The sequence below is a fragment of the Sciurus vulgaris genome (assembly GCF_902686455.1).
Source record: "Sciurus vulgaris genome assembly, chromosome: 18".
Lineage (NCBI taxonomy): Eukaryota > Metazoa > Chordata > Mammalia > Rodentia > Sciuridae > Sciurus > Sciurus vulgaris.
Genome location: NC_136479.1, coordinates 24,861,705 through 24,877,150, shown reverse-complemented (window position 1 = coordinate 24,877,150; position 15,446 = coordinate 24,861,705). Strand labels below are relative to the sequence as shown.

The following is a 15,446-nucleotide window of genomic DNA, read 5'->3' as shown; positions in this document are numbered from 1 at the left end:
ACCCTCACCGGGAAGGTGGCCCCCTGACAGGTACATAATGCTGATGCAGGTGGGAGCAGCAGACAGGAAGAGCAAGGACTCAGGTCACTCTGTCTGCCTCTTCAGCCTCTACCACAGTCCACCCAAGACCTCCTTGCAGAACACACTGCCTCCCCCACTGCACACTCCACCTACCCCCATACTCGCCCGGTGGCGGCACTTACTTCATGGGTTTGAACAGTGCTTGCCCGTAGTTCTGGAACGTCATGATGAGCTTGAGCTGTGTGCCCCCTGACTTCATGGCTGCAGGGAGGAAGGAGAGAAAAACAGGGTCATTGGCTGCCTCAGGCCCCTTACTAGCTCTCACAGGGCCTGAGGATAGATGCCCAGGCCAGCTTGCCACTCTATCTTCTAGTCAGCTGGGGTCCTCTGGCTAAAGGACCTCCCCATTCTGCTTGGGGAATGTAGGGCTTCAGCAGTGAAGTCCCCTGGATGGCGGACTCCCTCCAGCTGTGGACTCCTGCTGATTCCAGCTGGAGGTCCCAGCAGGATTGTGTGTAAGTGTGGGGAAGAGTATGTGTAGCGGTGTGGGTAGGGGTGTGTGTGTAGGTCCCAGCCACAGCACCAAGGGCCTGATTTCTAGCAGGGATGGCTAGGTGTGCTTACTTGCCAGCACAGATGTGCACATTCACACCCCTACCCACACACGTACACCCTGCACACACTCCTAAATACACACATGCATGTTCACAAACATCTACACATTCCTACACACAGGCTTATGTATACACCTACACATACTACTACACACATGAATGTACTACCACCTCCCCCCAACACACATGCATACTCCACTGTGGCCTAGAACAGAGTGTAGACCCTCCAGGTCAAGCTCCTGGGATCTGCAGGGAGTCTGAGGAGATTATAAAGACCCTTAGGTGGGAGGCACCTCTGTCATTAGGACAGGGTGGGGTATGGAAGCTTCCAGAAACTTCCAGAAGGCACCCGTTTCTAGCATCTCATCAGCTTAGAAGGTTGAAGAATTCCCCAAAGAACCCCTTTCCTGACCTTGGATTTTCTTTTCTGCTGATGGAGCAGAAGGAAAGAAATTTTCCAGTTTGGGGTCACAGTGAGGGCCCCAGGCCACCAGGATGAAAAGCTGGGAATGGGGTTACCCCACAGCACAAGCTGGCCAGGGCCACACACATGGGAGCTTATCTAGTGTGTGCAGAAGTCTACTATGTCCACACTGGGCCCTGGCCACACAGTAATGTCACAGATGTGACCAAAAGTCAGGTGTGCTGGCCAGAGTCTTCACTGTACAGGGTGGGCAGGATGCACATTACAAATTGCAGGCTGCTGGAGGCAGGAGGCAAAGTATGCATGCACTGGGGCCTGAGGGGTGGCCTTTCTGGGAGAAAGAAACAGAGCTTACACAACAGAGGCAGAGCAAACACAGTCCCTGGAAGAGGAGAGCTGATGCCCTTGGGTCTGAAAAACTGTTGCTGCTGCCCACTGCAGTGGTGGTGGGGCCCGTGGGGTTCCCAGGTGCCAATCTGGCAGCTGGAGGCTGAAGATGAAAGCCAGAGCCCAGGAGAAGCTGGGCTGGGGCAACAGCAACAGAGGGAGGTGGACATGGAAAGATGAGAAGCCCAGGAAAGACCCAGGTTCTGAGGAGCTCTTTGGTGGAGTGGTGTGGGGTGTGGAGGAGTGACCAGGATGACCCTTGGGTCTCAGCTGGAGCTATTGTTTGGCTGGAAGAGAGGAGAGGAAGAGAAAGCCTAGACAAGTGGGGAGGATGGCAGCAACCTGGGCTACATGCAGGTGGACCAGCAGCATGAGCACATTCCCACGAGTGGGAAAAGTCTCAGGCAGGAAGGTCACCTGGGGGCGGAGTGTGGAGAATGCTGTATGCACCAGTGCTTATTTAGGGAGAGAAAAGGCCAACCAGGGGTGAGAAGCAGTTATTGAGGGGGGGCCAGGCCATGCTGTGTGCAGGAACCTGCTCAGAAGATCAGGTGAGATCATGGCAGCCTGGCCTGGGGTCTCTGGGGACCTGAAGGGAGACTGAAAATGATGGGAGGGGAGTGAAGGGGAGGAACAGATGTCTGTTCCTTCATGTGGCTGGTTGGCATGTGCATGTGCTGCAAGAACAAGGCCTGGAGGGAGCAGGGCCAGCACAGGGCCAGGTTTTTCTGGAGGTGGCCACAGGCATAGGGCAGGATGCCAGCAGATGGGTCAGTTTGTAGGTTTGGTGGAGGAAAGTCCAGGCCCCCCCCCCCCATCAGCCCTGAGGTTTGCTCAGCTTTCCTAGGCTGGGTATGCTGGAGGGGAGAGATCTTCACCTTTCCAGCCTCAGTTTCCCCTTTTTGCTAAAGGGGGCTCAGCATGTCCACCCAGCCTCTTCACAAAGATGGGCCCCAGGTTGCTCACCTGCAGAGGGGGCATGTATTGCTGCTAGGTTAAGTGGGGACCTGGCTGAAGAGGTCACTTGATACTGCAGATGTCATGCAATGTGCTTGACCCAGACCTGACCTGCACCCTGCCTGACATGTTCCTGGGCAGCATAGCTCTGGCCGCTGCCTAACAGCTCAGTGTGTGATGGGCTGGGTGTTCCATCCAGAAGATGGGTTGACATCTTGGCTCCACCAGGCCAGTGTACAGCTTGGTGTGAGGCCATCCCTTTCAAACACAGGAAGGAACTAAAGGCCCAGCATGGAGTAGGTGCACTGTAACACCTCAGGGATGGACCACAGTCCTGCCTTCCTAAACAGAATCAAGGAACTTTCAGTAAGCACAGCATGGTGTTTACTATTTATACTCAGAACCATTTTCTTTTAAAATACATGAACATGAAGCATGGGTTTTTCAAACTTGAATGCACAGACAGGCACCCAAAATCCTTATTATCTCTGGGGAGCAGAATTATAGATGACTTTAATTTCCTATTTTTTCTTATCTGTGCTTTCTAGATTCCTATAATGAACATTTACTACATTTTTTCATAAGACGAAAAAAAGAAGTGATGATTAAAAAATTAGTGGCCCGATTAAGCTCCATTTGATGTTCCTGTTTCCATTTAATAACCAGGGTTGCTGGATTTAATTATTCTTTCCTGGGCCAGTCGGGGACAGCACATCAACTCTTTCCAGGGCTTGTAATCCTAGTTTTTAAAATAACCAAATATTATGCAAATCTGGTCAGTTTAATTATTCTTGTCTGGAAGCAAGGCCCATCTGCCTTGCTGTTCCCGGCCCTATATATCACCAGCTCCCCGCAACCCCCGTGGGGCAAACAGATGACTAGGATGAAGGGATTAAGCCTTGCTGTGCTATGGGTGAACCCAAGTGCAGGCCCCAGATTCAAGAGCAGATGGAGATGTCCTTGCCAGTGGGCTTCCCACTTCATAGTCCTAACCTGCCAGCCTCAGGAGGGCCCCAACTGAACAGCAATTCCAAAAAGGTGGAGACTGGGCTGTCCCCGCACACATCCAGTGCACCTACCTGGAAATTCTTTACCCCAGAATGAGTCCTAGGTGACTAGTCCACTGAATCTCCATCTGTGAGTCCCTATCTCCATCTGTGGCCACCACCCAAATCCAGGCCACATCATCCAACCAGAACACACATCAAAGTCCTGCTGGCCTCATAGGTAGTGTTTCTTTAGTGCCTCCAAACCTACAGCCACATACCCTCACGCCCATGAGATGTATGTCCCCTCTTCCCTGTGTCCCAGACAACTGCCCAGTCCCTCCACTGGCTGGTCACACCTTCTGCAGACCCAAGATGACAGCTCTGTGTCTTCCCTGGCATCCCTGAAGAGTCAGGTTCCCAGACATGCTTTAACATGCATTGCTACTCGTTATATTTCTGAGCACATCATTCGCTGTACATGTTAACAAACACTAACAGAGTGCACTATACTTTCATTCACAAAGCCCATTGGCACCATGAATCCCATGACCCCTATGGGCATGAGTATTTTGCTTATGGTCTTTCCCCAGAATATGGCAGAAGGAAGGAAATTTTCATATATCCTGAAGAACCCTGAGAAATTTCTTAAGAAGGCAAATTCTATAAAAGAACAGTTGTCACTACAGAAATACTAATGCGTCAAGTTGCCTATGTGACCGGCAAGCCAACCACCAGACGGCTCTGACACTCTGCTAGGAACTCCCCAGAGGAAGGACAAGGACAGCCCTGGGTGGCGAGACCCACCCCTATGTGAAGGAGGGGGCCAAGGAGCAGAAGCTGCTAGGACCAGCTCTGCCATTAGTGCCATGTGTGCAAACACAAGGCCTCTCCCCAGTGCCCACAGGGGATGGGCAATGATGGAGTGAAATGCCAGAGTGGCCACAGCTCTGTCCTTGGCTTCCTGTGGGAAACCAACAGTCTCCCTGTTTCTAACAGGAACCCTGACCCATATTTTGAAGGGCCATCTCCTGACTTTTATAAAAATGAATTCCACTTTTTTTTTTTTTTTTTTTTTTTTTTTGCCGTGCTGGGGATTGAACCCAGGGCCTTGTGCTTGCAAGACAAAAACTCTACCAACTGAGCTATATCCCCAGCCCTGAATTCCATTTTTAAAAGACTTCTGGACCACACAAACATGTCCATGTGTGAGAGACTTCCCTGTGGCCAGACAGGCCTCCAACATGTCCACCTTTGGCCATCTCCTCTGGAAGGTGGGACAATGGCTGTCCTTGGGGTCACAGTCAGGTGGGTGGTTCAACTGTTTTTCACTCCCACTATCTTGTTTTAAGGACAGGGTGCAGACTTGCTCTGAAAGATTAATGGGGACAGGTGTCTATGTTGGAAGCAAGGGCCTCCTCCAGGGAGGGTTCACGTTCAGAGAACGTGACACCCTGTTCTTCCTGTCTTGCCCTACTTGTCCCTGGGTTAGATAGGTCTTCCCAGACTCTGGGCATCCTCACTGTCCTTGGGCCCATGTAAAAGGGTGTGAGGTGTATCCACTTTGCCAGCAGTAGACGTTCTGGAAAAAGCCAAGTAGGAGCCAAAACCAGCTCCAGCTGGGTCTTTGGGCCCCCAAATCCTGCTGTAAAGCCAGGGTGCTTTAACCCCAGAAGGTGCAGCCCCATTAGTACTGTCCAAGACCTGTGGGCATGCACCCTGGGCCTGCCTCTGTCCAGCTGCCTCCAGCTTGAAGTTATTTATGTCAGGCTTGTCCTCCAAGCTGATTTTTTTTTTTTTTTTTTTTAAGAGTAACAGTCATTTGAAAAGGAAACTTCAGTGCTGCCCAGTGGAAGCCACATCCCTCCATGCCATGGGAAAAGAGTCAGTATGAGGCCACCAGCACACAGCTGCAGGTTCTGGAGCTCCTTGAGGTTGCAGCTGCAGTCTCTGCTCAGCATGGAGAAAGTAGGTGCCAGGGATGACCCAAGTTCTCACAGCATGGGCTTTTGCTCTTGGCCTTCCGTCTGACAGCTGGAGGGAGCTGGGAAGGGGCTAAGCTGCAGCTGCCTCCTCCTTGGGCCCTGTGGCATGTTTGCAAGGCCCCATCCTTTTCGGAGACCTCAGGGACCTCCTGCATTGGGTCTTGGTGTTGGCTACTTGGCATCTCCAGGTCTCTCTGCAAGCTGAGCCAGACCCTGGGGAGGTGCCTCCCAACAGCAGGTGCCACCTGTCTAACTAGACAGGGCAGCTGTACCCAGCCCCCAACCCCAGGCAGCTCCTCCTGGGCTGCCCTAGCCAAAGGCCTTTTGTTCCTCAAGCTTGCCGACCAATTATTCCAGAGTCTAGCTGGATTTGCCCTCCCCTTGGCAGATCAATTAGCAGGAGGGCTTCTGTCCTGGGAAGCAGCCTTCCTTTGTTCAGCACGCTCTCCCACCCCGGGCTTTGTCCTGACCTGGATGGAGCAACTGTGAAGTGTGCCTCTTAAGCCTGAGGCTGCCTGAATCCTCACATGCCAGTGCACTTTTTTTTTTTTTTTTTTAAGTAATTCCTTAAAGTACAGAGTAGTTAATTGTGTCATTTATTCTTTGCATCCATAATTGTGCATGATAGCGATTTAATTATCGTGGCCCAAGCAGAAGGTGCTGCAAGTCTGACCTCAAGCTAAGCAGAGGTGGATAAATGCTGAGCCTCTTCAGAGGCAGCAACGGCTGCTACCAGGCAGCCAGGAGCCTGCTATAAATGACCCTCTGTGGTCACAGACAGTTGTGCCCTAGGCCCACACAATGCCTCCAGAACTGAATTGAGTTGTTCTGAAAAGAGAAATTTACTGGAACTACTCTGAGGAGGGCTCAGGACCCCCTGCACATGGATCTCCATTACAAAAAAATTGCTAGCTCATACTTAACAGTGAGAGGAACCACCTGAAGATTAAAGTAACCATCCCCCGGGGGTCGGGGGGAACCCCAAGCCAGAAACAAGGAAGGGCAAACTTCCCCTCCTGGAGCCCCCAGTCCCCTGCTGGAGAATGAGGGTGGGAAGACAGGACTGATTTTCAAAGATTCCACCTGCTCTGGGTCACAATGCAGCTGGGCTCTGCCATAGGAGGGCCCACCTGGGCCGGCTGCCGTGAGCAGCTGGGTGTTCATCAGAATCTCTGGCTCTTAACACCCAGGAGGACCCTCTGGGTAGCTGAGGCTGAGTTAGGTTGACCAGGGCAGCCGCCTCCAGAAGGAAGTATGATCACCAGGGACATGGCAGGGTGGTCAGGCCAACCCCTTTTGGGTGGCTCCCAATAGTGCAGGACACTTGGGCCTGGACACCTGGATGGGCCACAGGGGTTTTCTGTTGGGGTGAAGATTTTCTGCTCACTCAGGAGGACAGTCTTTCCAGGAGGGTGAACTCACATTTGGGGGCTCCAAGCTGAGGCTGCAGGTTAGGTAAGGCCCTGGGAAGGTGGGTGCCTTCCCAGCCCTGCCTGGAGTTCCTAGGCAGGGGGCTTGACCTGCCCTGAAATGCTGTTGCCACGTGGAGACCCCTACCCTGCTCATTCTGCTGTGTGCTCATGTTAATGCCTGCAGCCTCTCTGTACTGAGGCAAGAACCACCCCAGGCAGGTACCATAGGACATTTCTTCATAACCCTGGGCAGCAGCGTTTGGCGCTTTTGATTAAGATGTGCAAGGGGTGCATACGCTATAGGTCACACTGCTCAGCTGGGTGGGACAGAATCTGTGACCAAAAACACTCACTCCTCAGAGGAGCCTGCATCTCCAACCTGGGAGAACAAGCTCTGGCCACCAGGTCAGCCATCAGCTTCTGCTCCCAGAATGTCCAGGTCCAGTCATGTTGTTCTTTGTTGTAGACTCAGGTGGCAGGTTCATGGGATCTAGGTTATGACACCCTTACTCCAGGAGAGAACCAGAGGTATTCTGGCTAGCAACTTCAGATCCTAATCACACCCAGACCTCTGGCCAGGGTCCTGCACCCTGCCTCAGTGATGGGGTCGTCCATCACTCCACCCCTCAACACCTGCTGGCACCTGCAGAATGATATTCTCCTATTCTCAATGTTCCTTACCCAGAAAGGCTGAATTAGAATCAGCTTGGCCATTGTGGTCTTGGAGAAAAGGGTGTAAGACCTTCCCAGGCAGTCTTTAGCACAGACCAAGGCCCAACCACATCCTGGGCATCATCCACTGCACTGAGATGTCAGGCAGCCTTCTGGGGAGACCTGAGCCATTCTGTTGAGAGGTATAAGGACATCCAAGGTGGGCAAAGTTGCTGGTGACCTGGGGGCCCCAATCTCTCCCTGCTTTCTGGATTTGGGTCCCACATCTTTACATAGGGCAAGCAAGAGCCACAGAGCACATGGCTGGCTGTCCCTGAGGAAATGTATACTGCAGAGGATACCAGGCCTGCTGACTATGAAGACCACAGCTTTCCCTCTGCACAGCCCTGCCTTCCATCCATCTGCAGCCCACTTCTACTCACCAAGTGTGGATGTGCTCTCTTGATTGCCTGGACCAACTGTCCATGGTGGCAGCCTCCTATGGAGACTGGACTCACCCCAATTCCTACCCCCAGGAAGTAGCCTGGCATGACGACAGTTCCCAGGAAATCTGCTGATGGACCATCAAGTGGGTTGACAGAACTGGACATGTCTTTAACAGCTGCATCTATTTTCTGGAGCAAGTGACACCCTCTGTGGCTCTCTGTGAGAGTCCCTGTTGTCCGTAGAACAGCTCCCAGCTCAGTGGGAGCCCCGCAATTTCACAAGACGTGGTCTTGGGTGAAAAGTACTTAGAGCTTTCCTGTGCAGCCCAGGGGGAGGAAGAAAGATCACTCTGTCTCCCCACTAAATGAATGACCTAGTGCTGGGGAGTTCTGTGTCCGACTTCCAGGCCAGGAGAGAGCCTGGCCAACAGTTCACAGAGCCACAGACAGCCTCTAAAGAGGCACCTGCAGGCCCAGTGAGTAACTCCTCAGTGCTCTGTGTCAGCAACTGGACAGAAGCCCAAAACCAAGGGAGCCCTTTCAGCAGAACTGCTTTTAAGACACATGGAGACAGGGCCTGAAACTGCGGCCTATGACACGTGCAGAGGCCTGCCCTCCACCTTGGCTGTGTGCACCAGGGCCAACCCTGTATTGCCCCAGGCCTCAGCCCACTACCTCCCAAGCCACAGGTGACTAACAAGACCTTCCCAAACAAATACCTGAGAGCCAGGGCACCCGACCTCCATGTTCAGGACAGCTTCACATGATTCTGGGAATGAGACACTGGATACCTTTTTTGTCTGATTCAGCAGATCACCAAGTACTTGGAGATGTTGCCTTCGAACTGCTCTACCCTAGATTGCTCAGGCTCCATCCTGGAGGAAGTGGTCCCTGGTCACTGCCTGACAACACAGAATCCCAGAAACATCCCAGGGAGCTGGCCCAGAACCACAGTAGCAGCCTCAATTCTTGCATGCTGTAGCTCATGTGCAGAAAAGCAGAAAGAGCCCTGGCGGGAGGGGCTGCAGCTTCCAGGGACGCCCCTGTCCCTCTTACTGTCCTCACTATGCCTTGGAACAGCAGTACTTCCACTGCCATGTGCATCTCAAGCCCCCATCCCTTCCAGGAAGTGAGGCTTCTGGAAGGAGCAAACTTGCCCAGACTTCCAGGAGGGAGCTAGTGTATAGCCCTGGCACCTCTCAGCTGGCACACATGCCCATCAGAGGCCAGAAACCTACCCACACTGGTGATCTTCTGAGAGCCAAGGTCCTGCAGCAGGGCTTCAATGGCTGGGTTGTGCCTGGAGTACAGTTCGTACCGGTTGATGCCAATGTGGAACCTGAGCCAGTTGGGATAGGAATCCAAGGCCACCTCCCCAGTAGGGAGCAATTCTTCACCTTCAGCACCTTCTCGTGGCCTACAAAATCAAAGATGGTCACAAGTGAGAAAAGGAGTGTACAGGAGCCAGAGGAGTTGGACCTGAGGTGCTGGATTTATGACTTCAGTTTCCAAATACAGGTCTATCGGAAGATGCCTCCCCTCGAGAGGACCCTGCAGTGTCGGCACTTTCCTCCTGGGCTGCGGTTCTACAGCTAATAACACACCGGAAGGCCTGTAATTCCTATTTACCTCAAGAGACGCCACAGACGGCTATAACTATAGCAAGTCCAAACCCGGGGCGTCGGCACTATCCCTGCACGTCTACCCTGGGGTCGCTGACACTGCCCAGCAAGAATGAGGTCAGCCAGGGTGCAGGGGGCTGCAGCCCTTCCTCAAGCTTAGCAGAGAGACCTCTGACTGGGACCTGAAAACCCCATGAGCCAGAAGCCTTCCCCCGTTCTCTGCTTTTGTCCCAACAACTGGGAGCAGGAATGATACAGGGGATAAATCTGATTTTGAGGAGAGCAGCTTTAGGTGAGGAGCAAGGAAGGAGGCTCAGTGGAGGACCCCACCCACAAATCCTGTCCTGCTTCTTTTGTCATGGGGGCATCTGGAGGAAGAACAGACCCTTTGCCTGCCTGCTGGGCTGCAGGGTGAGTGGAACTTTTTCTCAGCTCTAATTCACAGACAGGCAAGCCCTTTGGGCCCCAGTTATGCCCTTTGGTGGACACAGGATGGGCTAGAGGCCTCCCAGGAACCTCTCCTTGCCCACTTGCTCTGTACTGCCCTCCCACAGTCAGCCACAGGCTGGGGCCACTCCTCTGATATGAGTTTCTGAGCATTTCCTTGAATTCGGCCAGCAAGGCTCAGAGGCCACCAAACAGCTCACATGTGTAGGTGCAAAGCACAGGGTAGGGTCTGGTCATTTCAGGTAGAAAGGGTTTGAGAGAGATGTTGGGAAGCCTAGACTTTTATCTGTTGCGCCAGTAACCTTTGCAGGTAGCTATTTGTTCTGACCTTGCTGGTAGTTAATATTTCACTGCTGTGGGCCAGAGCATCTGTTTATTTGGATCTGTAGAGCTGAGGAAAAGGCTTTGGGGGAAGGGTACAAAGCAAGGCAGCTCAAACAATGGTCCTGGGGCAGCTCCTCTCCTGTTACAAAGCTGTGGCTCCTCGGCAGATGGCCCAGGGCAGTGCTGTCCGCACCCTTGTGTTGTACCTAGTTGCTGCTGGCACACAATCTTCTGCTAATTTTGTCCACAGTAACTGGCTTTAAAAGCCTCATTGGGCACATCCAGGCCTTTTCGAGGTGTCCACCCAGAACAGTGTCATCCCGCATCTGAAAACTGGCAGCCCAGCACCTTCTTGGGGAAAGGGGCCTCACCCACTAGCTCCCTAATTCTCCAATGCATTCACCCACGCCAGAGACTAGGGATAGCCAGCACTCTTTGCTGTAAGTGGAGCACTGGTCTCCCCTGTCCAGCGCCACTTCCATCCCAGGGGTAGGGAACCTCCTAAACTGCTGCCCCTTCAGGGAGAAAGTCATCCTAGAGACAAAGGCAGATCCAGAGCAGGAGCCCGTCTGCCCCGCCCACTAGGCACCCTATCCATCTTCCACGGGTCCCTGAGCCTCCCTACACAATAATACCCCAGGGAGTGGAGAGTATTAGCACACTTCACCTTTATTCTGGAAGGGTGAGTGACTCTCTCAAGGGTCGCCCCTGCCAGCCCCACCCTGGTCACCCTCAGTCCCCACTCACCAGTCTGGGTTCTCAGCTGCCTTGGGGTTGAACCTGATATCGCTGTTCACATTAAACAGGACATCGTCCTCCGTCAAAGGTGGAATGGCCCCGCGGTAAAGCGGATGCTCGAATAGTCTGGCCAAGAGGGAACCGTCCCCGCTGGGGCCAGGGGGCGGCGCGGACCTCCAGGGCCCGGGGTCTCGCAGCAGCGGCTTGTGCGCAGGGTCGCGTGGCCGCGGGGCTCCTGGCTCCTGCCCTTTGGAGGCGCGCTCAGCTGGCTCAGCTGCAGGCGGCAGTTTCTCCAGAGAGTGGGACGTGAGGTTGGAGGCAGGGTCTGAACTGAAGTCCTGCAGGATGCGCAGCGTGTGCTTGTTGGGCCAGCCCGCATCGCCAGCGGCTGAGGGTTCCCCAGGGCGGCCCCGTGCCTGGGCCCAACCGGGCGCAGCCGCCTCGGCCGCGGGCTGAGCGCAAGAGCAGCCAGGTTCCCCGGAGGGCCTCGCGGCGCGGCGCTCCAGCTTGGGCAGCAAGTCCAGCACGATGTGCAGAGCGCAAGCCAGCAGGAATACCATCAGGATGAGCACGCGGAACCTGCGCACCAGGATCATCTTTATGGCCACGCAAGCGAGCGGGTCTGGGACTTGGGCGCCCCTCGGGAGCGCGCTCCACCCGCTCTGTTCAACCGCGGCTCAACACGAACGCGGCGCCGCCTCGCGGGTCAAGGTCCATCCGGTGCGGAGTAGCTACCAGCTGCGGGGCTGACCCCGGGCGTGAACGACGTGGAAGATACCCGCCACCAAAGCGCCGGCTCTCCAGGCCATCTCGGGGCCGTTCCCTCTCGGCCTTTCGGGAGCCGCCAGCGACGCTCGTACGAGGAGCTTGGATCGCGGGTGGCAGGGAGAGCTGCCGGGCAAGGCGCCCGGCTCGTAGCGACCGGCGCAGGTCTCCCGGGCCGCGACCGCTCTCATCAGGCGCGCAGGGCCCAGACGCAGCTACCCATCTCCGCCTGGGCGCCACGCATCAGATCCACAGCCGTTCCTCCCGGAGGACTTGGTGGGTCACGCTGGGTGCCCGGCGGGCGAGAACGCGCGACTCCTTCCTTCAGGGCTCGCTCGGCCAGGCTATGGCCCTAAGATTCGGCCGGGGAGAGGGGCGGGAGGGGGCGCACGGAGCGGCGGGCAAGGCCAGGGCAGGTGCAGCGGGTGTCCCAGAGCGCAGCGCCCGCACGGCCGAGCTCTCAGCACCCCGCGCCCGGCCGGCAGATATCCGAGCGCCGCGGAGCCGCCCCCCGCGTCAGCGCCCGCAGATTGGCGGAGCCGCAGCCCTGCGAGGCACTGCTGGGCCCGGCCGCTCGCTCGCTCTCTGCTTTCTCCTCCCCTCGGCCGCGCCCCGCGATGCCGCTGCAGCTCCGGGCCTTGGAGGAGAGGGCGCTTCCTCTCCAGTTCGCGAGAGACCAGGAGAGTCCAGCGAGGACGGCGGCAGCGAGGGCGACGGCCGCCGTCTCGGTCCAGAGGGGCTTCGGCCTGGCTGCCTCTCCAGGACCTCCGCCCGCCCGCCGGGGCCGGCGCCGCCGCCAGCTGCAGCCTAGCGGCTCCTCCCCGATGAGCCGGGGGCCAGAACCAGGCCAAGTCCCTCCCCGGAGCCTCTGGGCGTCTGCGCCGCCGGATGAGCTCCCCGCCGGGCGGCGACCTTGCGCCCCACGTCCGCGTCTCGGACGGCCGTACCGTAACCGGCAAGGAGGCAGATGGGGCACTGGTGCCACCGCCGCGGGAGAGGACCAGAGAACGCGTTGGGCCCAAATCCTACGGGAAGCCAGAACAGCTGCGAAGCTGCCGGGCGCCTGGGCCCTCCTTACCCCACCCCATCCCAGGGGGACCACGCCTGCGCCTTAACCCTGGCTGCGCGGCGCCCAGCTAGACTTGCCGGGCACCAGGACTCTGTTGGAGGAGGCGGCACTTTCCTTACGGTGGGCGGGGCGGGCCAGTCCCCACTGCCTTCCTACCCACCAGCGATTGAGCGATTGAGCGGTGCACACCCTAGGGGCCTGCTGCTGACCTAACTGGGTCTCTTCTGCGGCCACAGGCCTTCTGGATCTCCAGCCCCCAGTAGGTAGTAGGAATCAAAATGGGGGAAGGTAAGTAAGTGGAGGAGGGTCACAAACAGATCCGGGCCAGGCATACAGGCCCTGGGCCCTCAAGGCCTCTGTAGATTTCCAGAGCACGTCTAGGAAAGACCCCACCCAGTAGCCTCTCCAGTAGTACTGAGGAGAGGGGCTTTTGGGGTGAGGGCTAGTCTATGGAGCCCCTTCTTTGTCAGGCCTCCCTTGCTGTGTTACCTGGGCCTCTCAGTGCCCACTCTGGGCCTCACTTTTCTCTCATGTGAATTAGGGTTTTGGGCACATTATTCCTGAAGATTTAGCGTTGAGTCTGGTGCCTGGTCCAGTGCCTAGCATTGGGCACCCACTAGCTATTTGAATGAAGGAGAGTGTCCATCCCAGCTGACTATTTGAAAGGGTGAAAAGGCCAAGTTCAGCCTCTTAGCATGAGGAGAAGGTTACACTGGGGTGGGGGGCTAAGTCCAGAGAGTAAAGGCAGGTTGACCTAGAAATGGGCCCGAGGAAAACATAGTTTCATGCCTTGGAAGTGGAGCCTGTTCCTGCCTCCCTTCTGCTTACACTGACTGTGAACTCAAGTGCAGACAGGGTTCCAGAGAGGCCAAGGAGTCATAAGAACTGAGGCAGAGGATGAGAAGGAAGCCCACAAGGCCTGGATCAGCAGGGAGGAGCTGAGGTCTGAGCCCGCTTTCACCATGGCCTTCCTTCCCATGGCCTCTGGGTCCCCACAGTGGAACTGTGACCAGTGTCCTCAGGGAGAAGTGGGGGTGGCTTGATTCAGGAAATGGCACACAGGTATGGGGGCCTCCCTGGGGGCTCCCCAAGTCTCCTGGTGGACTCCCATCCAACCACTGGATGGCTCCCTTGTGTAGTTTTTGGTTCTCTCTCCCACCCCAGAAAGACATTGTCTAGCAGCCAGGTCATTCCAAGAACGCCTTCCTCCCAGCCACACTCCCACTCTGCTTTCCTCACAACACCTGTCAGTGTTTGGTGACACCTTCTTCTTTTCTTATCTGTTCTTTGTCTTTCCCCAAATGCACATTCTCCACTTCGGGATCCCAAATGACTGCTTGCTCACGGTTGTACCTGGGAACAGAGGGCAGAACAGGTGCCCAAGGAAGGGACAATAGTAGGTCCATCTTGTGGCCAGAGCCACAGCAGAGCAAAGCAGGCCTGAAGGCAGAGCATACTGTAGAGGGTTTATGATGCCCCTGCCTGCTTTTTCTTTTTTTTTAAACTTTGTTTTAAGGAATAATTTGATTTTATTCACAGAAATCACAAAGAAGGAAGAACAAACACACAGATACACATACAGATGCACACACACATGAATACATGTAAACACACAGATTCAGAAACACGCAGACACATACAGACATGTTCTCAGGGCCTGAATTGCCATCAGGCCTCCGCCTCCTTCCTCTGTGGGTAAAGGTTGCACCAGACCAGGCTGGGGTGTCCAGGGCAGCACCTGTTGATGACATGTTGCCCCATCAGAGACCAGGGATGGTCCTGGGATTTATTGTCCTCAGGCTAAGCCCCAATAAACCACTGTAAAGCATGTCAGATGGTGCAGGAGTTGTGGGTTCAGCAGAGAGGATGATGCATTCTGTGAGGAGTCAATACGGCATCGGCCAGGGAAGATCAAGAGTGACATTTGGATAGAAACTCACACATTTGGGTAGAATGTCATACCAGGAGGTATACTGGTGGTGCTCCAGGTGGACCCAAGTGCAAGGGCCCTGGGCATGGTAAGTCTGACACTTGGGGAAGGGAAGGGAAGGGGCCTGGGAACTGGAGCTGAGTGAGGGACCTGGGGCTGGGGGTGAGGACAGGACAGGGGCAGTCTGTAGGGTGAGGGTAGCCCTTGTAAGGCCTGCAGATGGCTGCCAGACTATGGGCTGTGTCTAGAGCAGAATGGGCCTTTGAAGGGTGGGGGCAGAGAGCACCTGGGCTCAGGAGAGGGAGATGTTTGACTGCTGAGCTGGGGAGGTGACCTGGGGGCTTGAAGGTGGAGTAAGTAGTGGACTTTGGGAGGGCAGATGTGTGGAGGAGCAGATTGGGATGCTGGAGTCAGGAATGGATTTTCATTGCAAGTTGTTCTAGGATGAATTTTCCCCAGGAAGGAAGCCGTGGTGAAGACCAGAGAGCTGAAAACACTGTTGAGGCCAGGAGATGCAAGGGTCTGTGTGGGGAGCCTGGTGGCCCAAGAAGCCCTGAAGGTGTTCCCAGAAGGGCCAGAAACAGTGCTGGTTCCCCGGACAGAGGAAGGACAGACCAGTGGTCTGGAGGAGGCCATGTGGAGGTCACTGATAGTCTTTCTCAGATGAC

The 15,446-nt window shown here is 55.4% G+C and overlaps 1 protein-coding gene across 1 annotated transcript in view; it reads right to left on the bottom strand.

Annotated features, from left to right (window-relative positions):
• The window catches only part of LOC306649753 (extracellular serine/threonine protein kinase FAM20C), a 51,627-nt gene extending 39,023 nt beyond the window's left edge, over nt 1–12,604 (bottom strand). The window contains exons 1-3 of the mRNA XM_079121005.1: nt 11,024–12,604; nt 9,122–9,300; nt 204–282 (exon numbers count right to left, since the gene is read on the bottom strand). Coding sequence (XP_078977131.1) covers nt 204–282; nt 9,122–9,300; nt 11,024–11,610 — 845 coding nt within the window. The 5' untranslated portion in view covers nt 11,611–12,604. The remainder of the gene's footprint in view (nt 1–203; nt 283–9,121; nt 9,301–11,023) is intronic.
• Nucleotides 12,605–15,446: the final 2,842 nt, after the last annotated feature.